At 41.2% G+C, this 19,527-nt stretch overlaps 1 protein-coding gene across 4 annotated transcripts; it reads right to left on the bottom strand.

The window, feature by feature from the left end:
* Window positions 1-706: 706 nt before the first annotated feature.
* Window positions 707-18,954, bottom strand: aftpha (aftiphilin a). Of its 4 annotated transcripts, none has more exons than XM_084714647.1 (10): window positions 18,817-18,954; window positions 13,683-15,380; window positions 9,743-9,906; window positions 8,146-8,275; window positions 7,761-7,817; window positions 6,076-6,198; window positions 5,806-5,866; window positions 4,158-4,241; window positions 2,309-2,432; window positions 707-1,717 (listed from the first exon to the last, which is right to left on the bottom strand). In XM_084714647.1, exons 2-10 carry the CDS (start codon window positions 15,342-15,344, stop codon window positions 1,576-1,578), a joined length of 2,547 nt encoding a protein of 848 aa, XP_084570773.1. In that variant the 5' UTR covers window positions 15,345-15,380; window positions 18,817-18,954; the 3' UTR covers window positions 707-1,575. The 4 variants fall into 4 exon arrangements, with proteins under 4 accessions (XP_084570773.1, XP_084570772.1, XP_084570775.1 ...); XM_084714646.1 differs by having other exon boundaries at window positions 5,806-5,869; XM_084714649.1 differs by lacking the exon at window positions 4,158-4,241.
* Between the last annotated feature and the right edge of the window lie 573 nt (window positions 18,955-19,527).

The following is a 19,527-nucleotide window of genomic DNA, read 5'->3' on the forward strand; positions in this document are numbered from 1 at the left end:
AGAAGATAACTATTTTAATTTCTTGTGTACACTAAAAGTAAAATTTACACACTTATAGTCTCAAAAGAACCTGGGCATGCACAATAACCTTTTGACAGGCTCTTCAAGTGATTCAGTTTTTTTCCATAGGAATTTTCCCGTACATTTTACAGTCCATAGTTTAACTGTACACAGTCTAAAGCCACAGTGAACTATGATTACATCCATTTCATCTTTACAATGTGCAAAATCCTCCTGGGAGACGGGGCTGACAGTAGTATGAGCGAAAAAAAATAAACAAAAACAAAAACAAAACATGAGCAAATAAGAGCCGCAACAACAAAAAGCACTTCATATCAGGAACAGTGTACAGAACCCAAAACATGGAAGCAGAAATTGGTCCCTTAATTCCCTTCTGATGTGAGTCGACCTTCACTGCCGAGAAACTCTCAGCCAGTTTCAGTGGTTTTAACCAAAAAGTCCCATTTTAACCCCCCCTCACCAAAATAAACAACAAGAATCAACAGTGAGAGAGAGAGAGAGAGAGAGAGAGGGAGTGGACACAAACAAGGAAGGAAACTTGTTTTTATCCACCGGCCACAACAGCTGGAACATCTGTCAAATGTTTCAACGTGGGATAAAAACAAAACGATGACTGAGGAAACTCATCGACTCATCGGATTCACCAGCGTTTGGTTGGTCGAAGTTTCCCACAAAAAAAATTGAATAAAAATGTTAACAGTCGCCCTCCGTCCTAGAGACTGTGGACTGACTGCAGAGACAGTGAGGGGGAGGGCTGGACATAATTTATGTTAAAAAGCTACGTTAAATAACAAAAAAAAAAAAAAAAAAAAAAAAAAACACTGCGGGTTAAAGAAAATCAGGTTTAAAATCTACACAGACAGCAGGTAAAAACTAAGGCCTTTAAACACAACGAGGGGACAAAACATTCAGCTGGATTTTGCAGGCAGTGTGGTTTCAAGTCGATAAATATATATATATATATAGATTTTATATATGTATATAAATGTATTAATTTAAACTTGTCATACATATATTCCACTTCAGTTTGATTCAAAGAGCTTCAGCCAGTGTTTCCTTCACAGACGGACACAAACAAACTCCCACCACAGACGTAAAATCATCCTCCAAAAATCATCCAGAATTTAAAAAAAAAAAAAAAAAAAGAAAATAAACATTTAATCCCTGATTATGTACACGATGATTCTTCTAGATATGAACAGCACACACTTCTAAACCTTCTGCTATAAATTATCGTCTCTATAAATTAATTGTCTGGTCTCCTATTCTGTTAAATGTGCAGGTCGTCTTCCTCCACGTCCGAGCTGTTTCCCGTCACGATAAATGCTTCGCTTTATTTTTTTAAATTAGATAAAAAAAACAAAAAACAAAAGCGCTAATTTTAAAAAGAAAGACAAATATGTACGAAAGTGAGGGAGGAACTAAGCCGCAGCAAGAGAGAGAGAAAAAGAAGAAAAAAAAAAGACTTTATAAAATGGACTGAGTTGTGGGCGGGGCTAATTGGACAGGGCAGGGCGGGGTCGTGGTGGTGGTGTCAGTGTAAGGGGCGGGGCTTCAGTCCGGCGTGGCCTGGGAGCCGAGCGGCGTCAGCGTGGCGGGGAACATCAGCACTTTGGCCTGCATGAAGGAGAGATCGGGCAGACCTGCGATCACTTTGGCCGCCTCCTCGCTCAGATTCTCCTCTTTCCTCGGCTTCCTGTCGACAAAAACAAACAACAAACAATCAGACTTTATTTGTGTAACGGTCTTCATATAAACAAAATGTAACAAAAAGTCCCCCGTCGTCCCAAACAACACACCCAAAGAAATGACTGATTAAATAAATAACTAAAATATGAAGAACACTCATTAAAAACAGAAAACGACATCGAAACGCCGGAGGCACGATAAAAACTCTAAATAAAAAGATACGTAAATAAATTAAAATCAATTAATCAAGTGGATACAAAGGAAATAAAGTGTTCAAAGGAACAAGTCAGAAAATAAAAATAAATAACTTGGTAGATAAAATAAAATAATACTGACTGATGTTTTTTTTTTTTTTTTAACCACGACGCTGAAGTTTAAGTTAAAGATAAAGAGAAAAGTTAAAGATGAGACGTAACACGAACTTTCTTTGTTAACGCTCTCCACATATTTTCACTCGTTTTTTTAATTGAAAGCTGTGAGACTGTCCTCAGTGTGTTTTGAGTGAAGCGTACAGACACCGACTCGTGAGTCTCTGTGACCCCTGACCCTCATCTGCTGCCTTTTATTCTGCGGCCGTCTGCTGTCTTTGACCCCTGACCTGGTGGACGTGCTGGTCTTCTCCATGGTGGACATCAGGCGTGCGAAGGCGTCTGCCACCCGACTGCTGGAGCTGCCGGGGTCCAGCTTGGCCGTCGTGAGCTCATACAGCTCGGGGTCGACACCTAAAGCAGGAAGCAAAAAGAAAAGTCACTAAGGGGTCAGTGAAGTCAAGAAAAACACTTGAACACGTTCACTCTGCAGCTGTCAGTCAGATTTCAACCAGAATCGCCACCACCTTGTCCTTCAATTTAAAGTCCCAATTTGGATAGTTTGAGTTTTTCTTTTTTTTTTAACTTCAGCTGAAGCTTTTTGACAGAAAACACTCATCAGACTCAGCAGGTTGGTGTGTAGAAGTCGTATAAAGTCCCTATAAAAATTAAGGGCGCTTCGATCAATCAGCCACCAACCATCATCAGCAGATATTTGTTCTAAATAGACAGATCAACGGTCTCTATAAAGCCCGGTGTGCAACAGGCTTTACGTTTTCTCTCGTGTGGTTGGTGTGCCGCAGGTGTTACCCAGTCAGAAGAAATGTAATGAAAAGTGCGTCTACAACAGGGTGTTCAGCGCAGCACCGTTTCCATTTAAATATACGGTTTGTTGGGGCGCCCCTATAGCTCTGTTGGCGGGGCGTGCGCACCATGTGTTGAGGCTATCAGTCCTCTGCAGCGGCTGCCGGTTCGATTCCCGCCTGCAGCACATTTGCATGACCTGTGCAGATCATGAAGGTATAAAAAACAAACGATAATCCCTCTCTGTCTTGTTTATTCCTGCATGTCTCTGTGTCGTGTGACGTTAGACGCTGCATCGTTAGATCCTATTGGCTCTCTCACGCTGATGAGTCCAACCAAGAATCTGCAGTGTTGACTAAAGGCCCTTTAGTCCTCGGGTATCAAAACTTGGTAGCGAATGATGAAGTACTTTTCAGTGCTGGACAGGATGGGAACAGTTCTGTTACGCTGCCTGAGCACAGCACCAACCAAAGTTAGGAACGGTCTCCCAGAAGGAGGCGCAGCAGCAACGTGGGATTGTTTCCAATCAGTGAACACAATGAAATCACAACAGACGCGATTCCATTTCAAATCGCTGACAGATTTTCAATATATAATTATGTGAAATGATTTCAGAACATTTTACCATCATTTTTTTATACTGTACTGTGAACGATGCACGGCCTGCTGTTAATCCCTCAAACTGCTTCTCTGATCTCCGAGTTGCAATCAAGAATTGACTTGTATGTTAAAGCTGCGTGTCTCTGTCTGTCTGTCAGGACAGAAAGACACTGAGTTTTATTTATTTATAAAGCTCTTATTGGTCTTTTACCTCCTTACATCAGTTCAATGTTTTCTTTTAATGTGGGCTCTTATCAAACTCGGTCTAATGATTAGATCACACTGCAGGTGCTTTACTGAATTTGGAAAATCCAGTTTCTCATATTGTTCATCTGCAGCGTAGAACAACATGCAGAACAATTTAAAGCTTTCCTCATTTTTATCCACAGGGCATTTAAATCTTTAACTGTATCACATTTTACTTCCAGGAGTTCCTGATTCATATGCCTTAAATTTTGATTATTTTTAATTATTATTGAAGTTTTTATTTATTCTTCAAATATTACTGTGGTTTTTATTGTTTTTTTCCTTACTTCCTGCTGCCACTTTCATCGAAGTCTCTCTTGGTGTTTTTGTGTGTAGGAGCTTTTATTTACTCTTGTTGTGTCTCACAGACGAGTGTTACGGGTGAGAAGCAGAGATGGGAGGTTAATTTAAAGACCAGGAGCGACAGAGGAGGTGAAGAGGAGGAGGAGGAGGAGGAGGCGGCGGCGGCGGCAGTAAGCAGCTGCTGACCTGGGATGGAGGGTGAGCTGGTGGAGCCTGAATCCTCCACAGGACCAAAGAAATCCAGGTTTAACAGAGACGAGCCTCCGCTCGCTGCACAGCCAGGGGGCGGCCGAGGTTAACAAACACAGACAGACAAAAAGAGAGAGAGAAGAAACCAGAAACATGCAGCAGTGTCAGCGATCAGAGAGACGAGTCAGCTACATGAGAACTGCTGTTAGACTGGTTTGGTTTCTACAGTTTGATGACAAACGTTTTCATGCAGAGCAGCCATGTTGTTTAGATTCAGTGACAGATTTAAAGGAAAGATCCACAACACATCTTCTCACTGCGGCTACAAAAATATGTGTCAAAAATTATATCAATAGTAGCCAAATCTGGCAACTTAGTCGTTACCCACAAAGCAACGTTCCTTACAGGTTTGTTACTCCACCTGAGCTTAAAGCTCCACAACATATCTGGGAGGAATCAGGTTTTAGCCTGTTTTAACCGACTTCAGCATGACTCATAGCTGCTAACTGGCTAGCTAACATTAGCTTTGCACAGTCTGTACAAGCAGAGGTTGTAGTAACGTCTCTACAGCTCCAACTGAAAATTATTTTCATTGTCAATTAATCTGTCGATTATTTTCTCGATTAGTTGTTTGATCCATAAAATGTCAGAACATGGTGAGAAATGTCGGTCAGTGTTTCCAAAGCCAAAAATGACGTCCTCCAACGTCTTGTTTTGTCCAAAACCCAAAGATATTCAGTTTACTGTCATAAAAGATTAAATAAACCCAAAGATATTAATATTTAAGAAGCTGGAACCTGAGAATTTTACCTGTATTTTCTTAAAAGAAATGAATCAAACCAATTAATAGATTACCAAAAGAGCTGAAAATTATTATTTTTTTTCTGTGCCAGCAAACACAACACAGTCTTTCAGTCGCTTTTGAGGTTCGCCTAAGTTAACTGTGACTACCTGTCAGTGGCAACGAGGTGATGCACTGAAAACTCTAATATGAATATATAATAAAATGGTCACCCGCTGTATCAACCATTAATCAATATTCAAATATTTATTTCTATGTCAACAGGGATCCGCTCCTCACAGTGGAGCATTATAAAGGAAAAACATTTATACATTTAATTACATCATTTAAACTTGGACTTTAAGAAACTGGGATGGACATTTTTCACTATTTTCTGACATTTATAGACTTTTCAGTCCTAGATGAAGCATGACAATTAACTTTAGTCTTTGTTGGCTTTTGATAACCGCTATTGAATCAAATAATTTGTACGGGGCAAGTAAAAATCAAGTTTGGGCAAGTAGATTCCCAAACCACCTGTGCAACTGATTCACATTGAATCCTGCCAACAGTGCTGTAATCTTTAGAGTGGATCTTTCCTTTAATGAAAAAGGTTTTCAAGTAATAATCTGACATCTGCATGCTCAGTCAGGATGTGAAAATACCACCAGCCACATGCTGCAGTGTGAGTGTGAGCGCGTCTCTCCTCCTGACGTCTGATTGGTTGAGAATCAGGGGAAGTGGCTGGTGGATTTTGGACTGAAGCGTCTACAGAAAGAGACTTTCAGGAAACGCTACGAGGGTTAGATAAGACAAAGACGAGAGCAGGCAGGGAGGGTTTCAGGGCGGCGGGGGGTCACGTACCGTCCAGAGGGTTGGTAAGGCCACTGCTGCTCCAGTCGAACTGGACGGGTGGGAGCGCCTCCTGCTGGAGGAGCAACAGAGGAGGTCAAACAGGTTATAGATACAAACAGACAGGAGGGTCGAATGGAAGAGTAAAAATCAAAACCTCTTCAAAATACAGTTCGTCTCAATTCTTAATAAGGAACAAAAACACAGAGTAACAAAAGTCTGATCCTTTAAACGATGTTTAACATCAAAGCGCTCAGTATTGTTCCCGTCCTGAGGTCCCACCTGGACTGAGTCTGAGGGACAGGAGCTTTTCTCTGGAGCCACTGGAGGCGCCTGGGCTATCGAAGCGATCATCTCTGCTGCAGAGACGGGCTTCACGGGCTCTTTGGTTGGTTCCAGCATCCCCTGCAGAACAACAGACCAGAACAGAGAAACGGACGCCGTGTCAGAGAACCAGAACCCAAAGTTACACAACCTACAGGAGTCCTGCTCAGGTTTGGAGAAAAGTGTCCCTCTGGTGTTCTTCAGTTTGGGGATCAAAAGTCTTAGAAATGTGAGACACTCGATTTAAAAAGCTTGTATTAACTCGTGGCTGTTTAGTCATGTTACCAGTTAAACTCAGATGTTTGCTTCAAAAATAACAAATTAACCATCACCACCATTATCATCATCATCATCATCATCATCATCATCATCTGTTTTCTCTTGATCAACTTATTGATTAATTGTAGAGCTGCAATGATTTATCGATTGTTAAATCAATTGCCAACTATTTTGAGTAATTTTTAAAGGAAAAAAAACTCAAACGTCTCTGATTTCAGCTCCTTAAAAGTGAATATTTGTTAGTTTCACTTTGACGGTAAACTGACTTTTCAGGACGTCATCTTAGACTTTAGGAAACACTGGCTGACATTTTTCACTATTTTCTGACATTTTAAAACAACTAGTGATCAATTATGAAAATATTAATTAGTTGCAACCCTAATTAACTGACTAATCATTTGAACACTATTAATAATGTGACTGCTGACATCCAAAGGCGGTGAAACTAATGATATTAAATATGTTTCAGTCTGTTTGTGGATTATGTTTCTAATGAGAACTTTAGAGCCAGACAGATGTGTCGACTGGCTGATACTGGCCTGTCACAGCCACACTGGTCTGTACTGGTATCTGTGTACGTGTTGTCTGACATGTGAAAATATGAAAACTGTCTTTTTTTTCTTTTGTTTTTTTTGACAGAACATAAAGTAGAATGTTTTCATTTTTTTGTTATATAGGAAGCGTTTTATGTATATTTGATTCATGAGTGTTATTTATAGTCATTCTGTGTATCTGAGCCGAACTCCACTCCACTCAACACTAAAAACAGTGCAAAATATTGAGGAGGCGGATCTTGTCTTTAACAAATACTGCACCTCCTGTCATTTGAAAATTGCAGAAAGCTATATTATGATTTCTATAAAATTTCGATTAATTGTACAGTCCTCATGGTAACATCTTTCTTTAAATATAAACTTCAAGACGTAGAGTAGTCTCGACGGTCAGCTCCATCTCAGCATCGGCCCTACAGGGTTCAGGATGACCTGAGAACAGTGGGACGGCTTGCAGCCATTTTCAACCCCTGATATGACAAATTTATCAAGAAATGTAAATATTAACACCAGTTTTGATGTGTTTCATCACAGTACAGTGATATAATTTAGTTTAAAAACATGTTTAAGTGTGCAGCACATCTTTAAAAATGTCAGTGAAGTTCACCGTTTCAGTGACCGAATGTCATTTTGGACAATTAATTTAACTGTTAAACTGTAAAACTGTTGCCTCCATTACATCTCTTTGTCACAAGTGTTTGATAACCACTTTGTTTTACTCCCCCTTTACTCCACTGTTCAGGAGTAACAGGGACTATATGAAGTGCTGAGTGACAGTTTGTTCTGCTGAGGTGAAGGATTCAGACGACTCACCAGGCCGGCGGCGTACATGGGCACGATGACCGGCTGCTTCTTCTGTCCCGTGAACAGCTGCAGGTGTTAAAGCAGAAGGTTAGAAAACTCAGACACGTCCTGCAGCAAAGTTCACGTTAAAAAAACAAAGAATAATTCCTCAGCCTCACAAGCAGTCACTGATGGCCTCCTGCAGAGGTTAATAAAGGTCGCAGACGACTTGACGCGTCATTAAATCACTTCTAAAAATACACTTTACGCAGATCAGGAGGTTATCTGCATATTTCCAGATTCAGAGGGGTCATAAAAATGTTCTGAGGTTTTGGCCTATTTAATAAAAATCAATTCTAACTTGTCATTAAACAGCTGAAACAGCGTGGAGACTGGGGGTCCAGCAGGGACTTACGATGTTCCGGGTGTCGATGCCCAGGCAGCAGAGTAGTGCTTTGTTGCAGTGGGAGCCCCCCCACTGGTATCTGAGGCCGAACGCCTCGTGGATGTCCTGAAGCTGCGTCCACACGCCACCACGCACAGACCTGCGCCAACCAATGAGACGCAGCAGAGTCAAAGACTGACAGGCTTCAACAGTCAAAGAGACCGAACATTCACAGAATTTCTAAACTTTTCCAGGACACTTCAAGGACCAATAACCAAAAACATGTTTTCTTTCATTTGTAGAACAAGATTTTTAGGTCAGTTCATCTAAACAGCACTACAGTACCTCATTATAATACTGATTTCCCACACATTTAAAAAAAAAAAAAAATGGTATTTGGTTCTGGTTCTGCGATCTGGAGGTTGCATTTAACCATACTGCAATTCTTTTGCGATCTGCAGCCCCAGTATGAAAATTATACAACTTCAAACTAGAGGCACAATCAGTGCATGTCCTGTCTAACATTAGCAGCTCTACAAACCCATTTGTCAGTCTGGAGTTCGCTTTGACGCATATTACAGCTACTTTACGTCAACAGCTGCAGAAAATAAATTTGCTGTTCTACATTATGTGGAAGGTTATCCATGGAAGATTAACTGTAACAATCAATTTAATCACACACACAACACATGACTTTTCCAGGTCTGGAAAACAGGATTGTGAATTTCACTGACTTTCCATGGTTTTCCACGACCGCAGGAACCCTGAACATTCATCAGGGTTTCCAACAATTTGTTGCAAAGTTGACCACGCCGGCAAAAAAATACTTGCCACTGGGTCTGACTGTTCATACAGCAGACAACAAAAAGTGAAGTGAAAAGTGAACAGGACAGAAAAACCTCAAACCACAGGGACAGATTCAAAAACCATTCAGGACTTGACAATAATGATTCCCCAGAGCGAGTAAAATGTCAAGTCAGGCTGGTAAATACAACAACTCATTTGCTCAAGTTGTTAAAAAGTAATTTAACAATTAAAATACCTTGATAATCTTTTAATCGCTAAAGTAATACTTTGTGCAAATATGGCAGACAAGCCTCTCAAATATGGAGATTTCCTGCTTTGTTCCATCAGTATCATATTAAACTAAATATCTTTGGGTTTTAGACTGACAGAACAAGACATTTAAAGAAATCACCTTGCAGTCTGAGAAGCTGGGACATTTAGCACTATTTTCTGACATCTTACAGACATTACAGCACTATTTTAAACATGACAATTAACTTTATCTTATTTAATAATCACTAATAATTAAATCAATTTGTACAGGGGACAAGTAAAACTTGACCTCAGGAGATTTCTGGCCAGGAAAGTGAAAAAAAAAAACATTAACACCGAACCCATTTTTACTTCTCGTGACATGAAGTTTAAAGAAAGGTGTGACTCATGTTTCATTGAGACCAAACAGGAAACTAAAAGGTGGAAATAAACTAAATTAAAACCATTCAGACAGAGGTTGCTTTATCATTTGAACCTTTTTCCAACACCTGTTGCTTTAGAGGACTTTCTGCCAGTTTTCATGTTTGATGTGTTGAATTCGTGGTCCACTGAGGAAGCACAGACTCACTTGTTGCATGGCGACCTCTCCTCCTCCTCGGCTCCTGGCTGTGGTTTGTCCTCTGGAGGTCCCAGCAGGATCTTCAGGGACGCCACCTCGTCCTCGACCGAGGGAGCGGCAGTCTGAGGGAAGCTGCTCTGAAACAGCTTCTCCAGACGGCTCGACAGCGACGCCTGCAGAGAACACAACAGTTGATGACACACAAAAACACTTAAAAATCTTCCACAGGGATGTTTGACGTCAAAGACTTTTAATGTAAGCCTGTTTTTGCAATCTGAGGAATAACTTGTTTGTTGATTTGTTCAGTAAGTTATCATCAAAGAGAGCTTCACGCTCGCAGATTTACTCAAGAATCATCTGTAAAATTTCTGTAACGGGCTTATGAATGAACTGAGGCTGCTGCTGAAAAGTTAATGCAGGAATGTTTCTCCCATCAGGCTTGAAATGCACAGAAACCTTGATTAATAACGTCACATGAGCATGGAAAAGGCTCTGACCTGCAGAGAGCTCGTCATTTCAGAACTCTCTTTTTAATCTGTGAACAGATTCACAAAAACACAATGCACTTAGTGATGCTACATTAAGTCTGATTGATTGATTGATTCAAAGACATGAACCTACAAGCAGAGAACAAGCATCTTTTGCACCCATTAAAATGGTTTACTGAGGCCCAATTCCAGTCCAGCTCCTACACACTCCAGGACGAGTGTAACTTTGCGTTAAGACACAGTCACAGCTGTGGAGTTTCACTTAAATAAGGGGGAAAGTATAAATACAGAAGTGAGCTTTGAAGACGCCCTCGCCTTTCTCTGATGGGAACGTTCATCATGATGGACACTGTAATTATGTAATATTTAAACAAGAATCTTATACACAGTACTGACAAAGATGCAAATGGCAGCTGCAGATACAGTTTTATGTTAGTATTATATTACGATTCTGTAGAATTCAGTTCGATTCTGCCAGTTGCTTCCAGCTACTTTAACTCATGCTTACTTCTGCCCAACATGTCATCACTGCTACATCATAGTATTTACTATCATGACATACAGTAAGCATTTATTTTACTTCTGGCTAATTTCTAGTATGTACAATGTACTGGGGATAATGAACCCAACTCTCAGCGGGACTGGAGAAATGTACTAGACCCACCGCTTCTCATTCAGTCTCAAAACCACCACAAAAATTACCAACATTAACTACCATTTTGTGAACAAACACAATACCAACACCAACAGGGAGTAACAGCTACACATGACAAACACCAACAAAACATAATGTTTGTATTTTGGCGCATAAATTAGCAAACTTAAACTCTCAGTCATGCATCATGGGAAAATTAAGGATGCCATTAACTCTCAACAAACTTTCCTGATGGTGAAAACTGACTGCATGTGAACAGCCCATCAACATTAACTGACACAGAACTTTTCACCACTAAAACGAAGTTCAGTTTCAGCCTCATGTAACCTTACATAATAACATGGCTGCCGAGTTGTGACATGATGTGATATTTATTGGATCTGAACCAAACAAACATGTTTTCTTTCATTTGGAGAACAAGATTTTTAAGTCACAGCATCTCTGCAGCGCTACAGAACCTCATTATGATGCTGTTTTCTCACATTTTTCCTTGTTCAAAAAAACTGCAATTTGGTTCTGGTTCTATGATTTGGATAATGCTCTTGGCCATATTGTGATTTTAATGCAATTGTGATTAATTGTACAGCCCTACACAACAATGATAATAACAATAATAATGAGCTCTGGAATCAGTATAGGTTGGTATTAGCAGATACGCAAATTCAGACATATATCAAAATTATTTAAGTACTTAAAAGGAAAAGAATAAAATCTTCACATTTGTGACGTGAAATAAGCATGTAACCTGTTTTGACCCTAAAACAATGTGAATTGAGATTTATTAAGAGCTTGACTCAATAAGCAGAACCAGAATCGTTAAAATTCAACCCCAGTTTTTATTCCTTCCAAAACTGAATATGGAGTTACTCTTTCAATAGAGTCACTTCTCAGACCGTTCTAAAAATACTAGCTTAGCGTGATACCAGACATACCAGAAAAGGGTCAGTTTAAAAGTTTATAACCCAGTTTCTGGCCGGCTGGTCGTACCGGCTGTTTGCTAACGCTGCATGATGAAACTGGAGGTCTCTGCATCACTGTTACAGCTGTGAATGAATCCTGCACTGAGCCGCCGCAGTCGGACGAGGCTCACTACTGTGTGTGTGTGTGTGTGTGTGTGTGTGTGTGTGTGTGTGTGTGTGTGTGTGTGTGTGTGAGTGAGTTCATCTGACAGGAATGTGCTTAAGTTCAAGTACCTGAGCAGGTCACATCCTGAGGGCAGAACCTGAACACACATCAGTGTGTCATCACTGTTCCTCCACACCTATCCATCTCCACACCCACAGCCACACATCACACAGATCGAGGCATTTCAGGACACCTTCTGATTTGTTTTCCCTGCTGGCAAAGTTTTCTGTTCTGTTCTAGTCAATCAGAAGGCTGACCTCCCGTCTCATTAATGGGTCAGTTAATGTTTAATACAAACAGTGGAAGTTGGTATGAGGGCTGTGACTCAGCTGAATGTGAACAAACAACTACAAACTGATTTAAAAGTGAAAATAACTTCCTCTTTTGGTTGGCTCGTTTGGTTGTACGCAATTGGTCGCCATCCTCACTAGTCGGCTACAGAAATACTATTGAGTTAAGCTATTTATCAATATTTTATTCATGTATAAAGTCACATAACTGCCTCTAAGATGTTACTCGTCAGGGCTGCAGCCCCAGCAGACAGCAGCCCTCCTCTCTTCTCTCAAATGCCTGTATGATGTTATCAGCAAAGCTGGACAGATGAGAGCTCATAAAACCAGAGCAGTTTGACAGTATTTTGATGTAGAAAACGAAAATAAGGTTGAGTGTAGGCTGTTTGTGTTGGTCAAATGGACGAATATATATCCATCGCCGGTTGGTGTCTTTGGCCAATTTTTGGGGCGATATTTGTTATTTTATTTTGTGGTACAGTACACACCCACTCAGTGGAACCATGAGCGCTCTGAGCTGGGTGACAGCCTGCAGAGTCAGACTCTTTGCACCGTTTTCAGGCAATGAATTAAGGATTTAATTCAACCAAACCAGAGTTGGTGATTTTTGGAAGAGCGGACAGACTAACAAAGCTGGTTTTGTTGAGCTTTACGTGTTTCTCTACTGAGTCTGCATGTGTGCTCTGAGGGGGTTTGACAATATCGTTAATCGCCGATGGAAGTGCTGACAATGTTTGGTTGGCTGTGTCAGAAAAAACTGGCATATAACCACTCGACCGGAGAAAGGTGTAACCACATTGAGCACAGACACGTGGACATTAACCTGGAAGTAGAGCAGGCTGCTGAACAGCTAGCATTAGCCACACTGTGTGTCAGACTGACAGCTAACGTCAGATCTGGGTAAATGACACTGTTTACCTGTAGACACTGTGATCCTGCTCAGTCTGAAAAGTTGAAGCATTTAGCGAGCTGTTGTCATGTTTTGTTGGTTTTGATTCTTGCAGAATGTGAATAACTTCGCTGGTTTGTGTTATTGTGTGACTTCAGTGAATCTAAATCAACTCTTTAAAATACCAAAGCTTCAAAAGAACACAAAAAACTTGCCCATCAGAAACGTCTGTTTGACAGCAAGGTAAAGTGAAAATATAACTTATTGATTTAAAATACGTTTTGCTGTTGAGCCTGTCCACAGCAGTGCTTTGCTTAGCTTCGTACACCAGAACTCCTGCTGCTTCTCCAAACTAGGGGCGTGTCGACCACCATCTACTGTAGGTAATACACTGACTATGGACAACCACACTTAACCGCACTTAATCCAAACTATCCCTTTAACTCCATGCTTCAACGACAGCCTTCTCCAAACCAGCCACTTTATGTCCCACGGTGCTTACCAACTGTCTGTCTGTCCTGCTGGCTTCCTCGCTGACTGCAGGAAGTTCACTTTCATGCCACTCCTCCTCCTCCTCCTCCTCCTGGTCTTCCTCTCTGCTCTCTGAAGGAGGAGCGATGCTCTGCTCTGTGCTGAAGGCCGCCCAGGACTCCCCCTCCGCCTGCTCCTGCTCTCCGAAGGCGCTCCACCCTGCGTCAGCCTCAGTGTTTGCGCCCTCAGCAGCCGAGCTGAAATTTCCAAAACTGTCACTGACGGGGAAGTCTGCAAACTTGCCTCCATCCTCCTCCTCATTTTCACCAGTGTGAAACTTGGGGGAGTTAAAGTCGCCAAAGTCGTCATCGTCCTTTGTGTCCGTAGCTTCCTGTGCAGGGGCAGAGCTGCACGATCTGCTCTGCTCCTGCTGGACATCCAGCTGGTCAAAATCGGCAAAGCCCTGACCACTGAATGAGCCGGCGTCTCCAAAGTCCCCAAAGTCCTCGTCCTCGTCGTCCTCTGCCAGCTGGCTGTGGTCAGCGGGTGTGGCGGTTTCCCCTTGGAGAGGCGGGGAGGGCACTGAGCCCGTGGTGCTCATGTCGCCGTACTCCTCTAGAGCGTCTGTCGACAGGGGCCGACCAAGTGATGTCTCCGTCTCGGTTTCTGTCTCAGTGTCATTACCGGAGCCCTTCCCGTCTGACTGTCCCATCTCACCGTCTCCAGCTGCGTCAGGTGAGAGGTCGTTTTCACTGCAGCCCGCGGTGGCGTCTTTGGAATTGTCCCTGTCGGCTACATCCACCCCGTTCAGAGTGAGGGGTTTGTTAGTGCAAACTGCCTCTGAGGCCAAGTGCTCCTGTGCAAAGGCTACGTCCCTTTGTTGAGAGTCAGCATCTGTGTGAGCGCCCCGGTCCGTGTTGCACGAGCCGTCCGGGGACTCAGTGGGAACAAATCTGGAATCAGAGCCGGATGTGTTGGGTCCAGTTCTGTTTGTGTCCCTGACACTGTCCTCTGAAGTCGTTCCCTGCGCTATATTACAGTGCTCCGCCAGCCAGCTACCCCCTGTGGGGGTGTCCAAGTCCTCATTTGCTGTCTGGCTGAGGTGTCCTTCAGCATTGGAAAAAGCAGCAAAGTCTGCAAAATCGTCCTCTGGGCTGTCGACAGGGACGCTGCCCGTGTCCTCAGTGGACGTTCCTTTTAAATGAGAGTGGACAGAATTCTGCGAGGAAGGGCTTCCCTGAACGTCGAAGGTTGCAAACCCGTTTGTTAGCACCTCCTTGCCTCCGCCATTGCAGTCAGCAGGCTCGCTGCCGTCTGTGTCGCTCACTGAGAAATCTAGGGTGCTGGAGAGGACCTTTTTCATCTCAGTTCTTTCTGAGGGGCTGCTGCCCAGGTGGCTTACTGGCACGACGCCATTAGCCTTGGACAGCTCATTATTGGGGCTGAGGGTGCCGTTAGACGAGCTGTGGCTGAATCCAATCACCCCTCTGCTGTTGATGAGCTCAGGCGGGGAGGTGGCGGTGAGAGCTTGGGTCTGGTTGAAAGTGGTCGGGGTGTCGAATTCTGTGAAGCTGATGCTGTTTGGGACGCCAGAGAAGGTGCCGAAGTCTCCAAACTCGTTGTCCTCATCCTCGGCACCGTCCTCCATCGGCGGCGGAGAGGAGGAGTACATGCGGATGACATCTGGCTCCATGATTCTCTGGCAATCAACAAATCCTCCTGGCTACACCTGAGATAGTGAGAAGAGACGTCATCAGACACAAATGATCTGTCACAGAAGATAAATAAAATACAAATACACGTGTTTAAGCATCATTCTGCCTTCATAAACACGAGAACTAAGTAAATGCAGCTCTCTGTGATGCTCCAGGACCAATTAGCTTGATTTGCGGTTTTAGCCGAAGCAGAAATTGAATTACTTAAGTACTAAAAGAGGACAGATTGGAGTCAAATTGACAGTAATGGAGTGGTAATAAGAAACACATACTGTGACATATAAAACAGAGACAGAGAACATAAACTATGATGCCTCACATCAGTCTGCAAGTTCTGACTCTTCAATTCATGTGATGTTTACACTGACCTAACAAATAACTTCAGGGCAACATGTAGCAGAGAACTCTTAGTTATCTTCATTTCCTTGAATATGTCCTTGTAAACCTTTAACACCTGTTAAGTTCCTGGATGTGCTGAAAAAGCAGTCAGTTCTGCCTCTGATTCCCCTCAGTCATACAGCTGTGCCTCATAGTTTGACAATCGTTTTACATCTGATGTCTGTGCACTGATGACTACACAGAAGTCACAGACACAACCCATAATTCTCAGGAATTTTTCAAACCTACTGATACAACTACTTTGATGTAGAAGTTTTACCTGCAGTATTTGTTTTACCAGCAAGATAAAAGACTCTGAGGATTAAGGACATGTCTTCCAAAATGAAATGGTCTGCAAAGTGTTTACAATATCACTTGCATCTCAGTTGTGTGACTTGAAAAGCAATCAAACATAATTTAGTAACATTTTATTTACTATTATTGTAAGTTTATTGTTTTCTAGTAATTTTGTAAAAGTTTCCTGGCAAAATATATATACGATTTGGTGCTAATTAAAAGGAAAATGTCTTAATTGGTCCTCATCCCATAGATATTAAGTTTAAATAGAGGAGTTATTAAAAAAAATAATTTAATTAAAAAAAGAATAAAAGTTTTCAGTAACTTTCAATAACACAACCAAAAGAAAAAAGTCATTGGCATACAAAATAAGATACTTTTTAAAACTTTTTTGTTAAATTAACAACCTGCACACGGTGCAGAAAACAGAAAATGTCACTGAAACTGTGTTGCCGCGAGCCAAATTTCAGGCAGGACAATAAAACTGAACAGAGGTCTTGAAGCAGCATTTAAATAATTTTTTTAATAGCTTCGGTACTTTCAAATGTTAGGATCATATCATTTATAACACATAGTACAGTATTGAAAAAGTATTTTAGCATTCATACTTTTGAGGAATTTAGATTCAAACTTGTTGCAGCCCTGCCTGGAACTTATTCACTGGAAGTGTAACGTGTTAACATTATTTTACTTCTAACAAAAGCCAAATTACATATTTCTTTCTAGAACCTTTCTGGGAAGTTATTAGATGTTATTACAATCGAATAAAACAAAAGTATTATGCAAAGTTTTCTGATGTTACAATTATGATTACATGAGAGGCACAAACCAGAGTTTCTCAACACCAGGATTTCTAACTGAAAGAGGAAACTCTGTTTGCATTCTCAACCACCAACCGGAGCAGTGGGCGGTGTCGAGGACCTGTATTTGCTTTGCTGGCCTTATCTCTCAGAATACCTGGGAGCAGGTAGTTTCCACCCAGGCAGTACTGACATGGACTACAGACAGGCAAGTCCAGAAAGACGAGTTGGCAACGAAGAGACGGACAAAACATTTGTTTCCAACGGAACTACACTGGGATCTGTGCCTCTGTCCCCATTAAAGCTTTTAATTTGTCTGTCTCTGGAAGTCGCTGATTTTAACCTCTCAGAGGACTGAGAAGGAAAAGACTAAGGTTTGACAATAAAAAGCAAAAAAAATACTACATAGTATTTTCCTTTTTAGGAATCTAATATGAAAACATTTTGCTTTGCTTTGATCTTTCTTACTACATAATTCTGTATATATTATTTCAAAGTTTTGATGTCTGTAGTATCAAGCCAGTTTAGAAAAATAATAAAAATAAAGAAAAAACATTGAACGACAGGGTGTTTCTCTCTTTCTCTCTCTCTCTCTATACATATGTGTATGTATGTATGTATGTATGTTTTTCTTTTTTTTATTACTTATGATGCAGAAAACTGTTTCAGGTGATGTAGATTTAACACAAGGTGCAAATACTGAGAAGCTGCTTCTTGTTTTACAACCTGTCCCCAAATGACTGACTGTATTAAAATACTCAGCAGTTGACTGATACTGAACAATGCTTTTGTTTATTTAGCTATTTTTTATTTATATTAGATAAAACAATAGATAGATAAACAGATACAGACAGATAGGTCTGATTAATCGATAATCAAAATAGTTGTTGATTAATTTAGTCATCATTTAATCGTTTCAGCTCTAATAATATTGATATAAAAAGTTTTATTTGCTCCCTAATATCTGTATTAGTCGGGCTCTAAAAGGTACATCGCTTTATTTTAATGATGCAGCTTTTAAAACCAGGAACATTTTGACCACATCACAATGTAACGGCATCCAACATCTAACATCATATCTAGACTCATACCACAATATCGATTTATTGCCCAGCCCTAAATTAAAATGACTGTTAAGTGAAAGCAGATGTCTTGGACCAGGACTTGAACCTCACATAAAGTCCAAGTGAGTTAATTTATCAGCAAACATAATATGTTATCTATTAATACGACCTGTCACCTTCATGACAAGGTTAGCTCGTTTGGACAGCTGACTGTTTCATAACACAAACTGACACTTTCTCCAGTTAGCAAAGTTTTATACATATTACCTCACTTGTCTGACGTTGGTATTTAGGTGAAGCTAGGAGGCTAACTAACTAACGTAGCTAAATCGGTCAGCATCTAGCTTAGCAGGCTAACAGGCTGGCTAGCGCTCCCGTTAGCTCAGCTGAGAGCTGACAGCTGAGACGAGGCGTCAGGTGGAACAGAAACCGACTAGACTGGGATTAACCTGACATGAGGCTAAGTGCTAGCTAGGTTAGCACTAACTACAAGGCATCTAATTAAACTACAAGGCCGAGACACTTCGCTGAGATGGGGTGTAACGGTAGCTAACTCAGCTTAGCTTCGTTAGCCTGTGCAGAAAACCCAAAAGCCAGGCTAACTTAACGGTGTTGCTATGAGCGATGTTAGCAGTTAATTAGTTTTCAGCCACTTTTCCGAGTCGGTTATAATGCTAAACAAGAAGAATACACGGTCATTTAATATTACTAAAGGCTGGTAAAGCAACAGCATCAGATACAAGTAAGTGAGAAGTGAACTACCTGAGCTAACTACGCAGCTAGCTAACGACAACAACAAGCATCTTCCCTGAACGTCCAGCTAGCTTTAGCTTTAGCTTTAGCTTCTCCTCATCATCCAGCCTGGTCTGACAGCAGGTGTCTCAGTAACCGACAGAAACAGTTGATCTGACCGTGAGATGTTGTCCACTGATGCCCATGACTCGGTTAAAGACGGCGCCGTCCACACGGTGTCAGGTGAAGCCAGCTGAGGAGCGCAGGACGGCTGAGAGTGAAGCACAAACTGAAGGTTGAGTCAGCCGGCTGCTGCTGCTGCTACCCTGCCTCAATATCACCCAGCATGCACCGCTGTGACAGGTTGGCTCTGTGCTGCGCTGTTTGGCTCCTCCAAAACTTTCCATGTCTAACAGGTACAGCAGTTCAGTATGGAAGCCCAAATACCAAATACATGAATTTACTAAATCATAGTTATGGAATAAAAGTCAACATGATGAGATTAAAAAAGTTGAAATTGTGATAGAAAAATAATTATGACTTCATAGCTCATAATTTCGTTTTTAAGCTCATAATTCTAACTTCTTATATTTTATCTAATAAATATGACTTTTTACTGTAATAATTATGACTTCTTATCTCATACATTGTTTGTTCTCATAATTACAACTTTTTGACTCACAAATACTTGGTGGAAAAGAACAGGAAATTCACTAAAACCTATTAGTAAAATACCAGAGAAAATAAACCCCCAAATTATTAGTAAAATACTAGGGGAAAATATTTGATAAATAAAGATAAAGTAATATATTTAAAAAAAAATTAAACATTTCAACATTTTTCCTAAAACATCCCACATAGCTTTTAACAAGAGGTTGCATAATAATAAC

Source organism: Lutjanus erythropterus, chromosome 3, assembly GCF_056507025.1.
Source record: "Lutjanus erythropterus isolate fLutEry1 chromosome 3, fLutEry1.hap2, whole genome shotgun sequence".
Lineage (NCBI taxonomy): Eukaryota > Metazoa > Chordata > Actinopteri > Lutjaniformes > Lutjanidae > Lutjanus > Lutjanus erythropterus.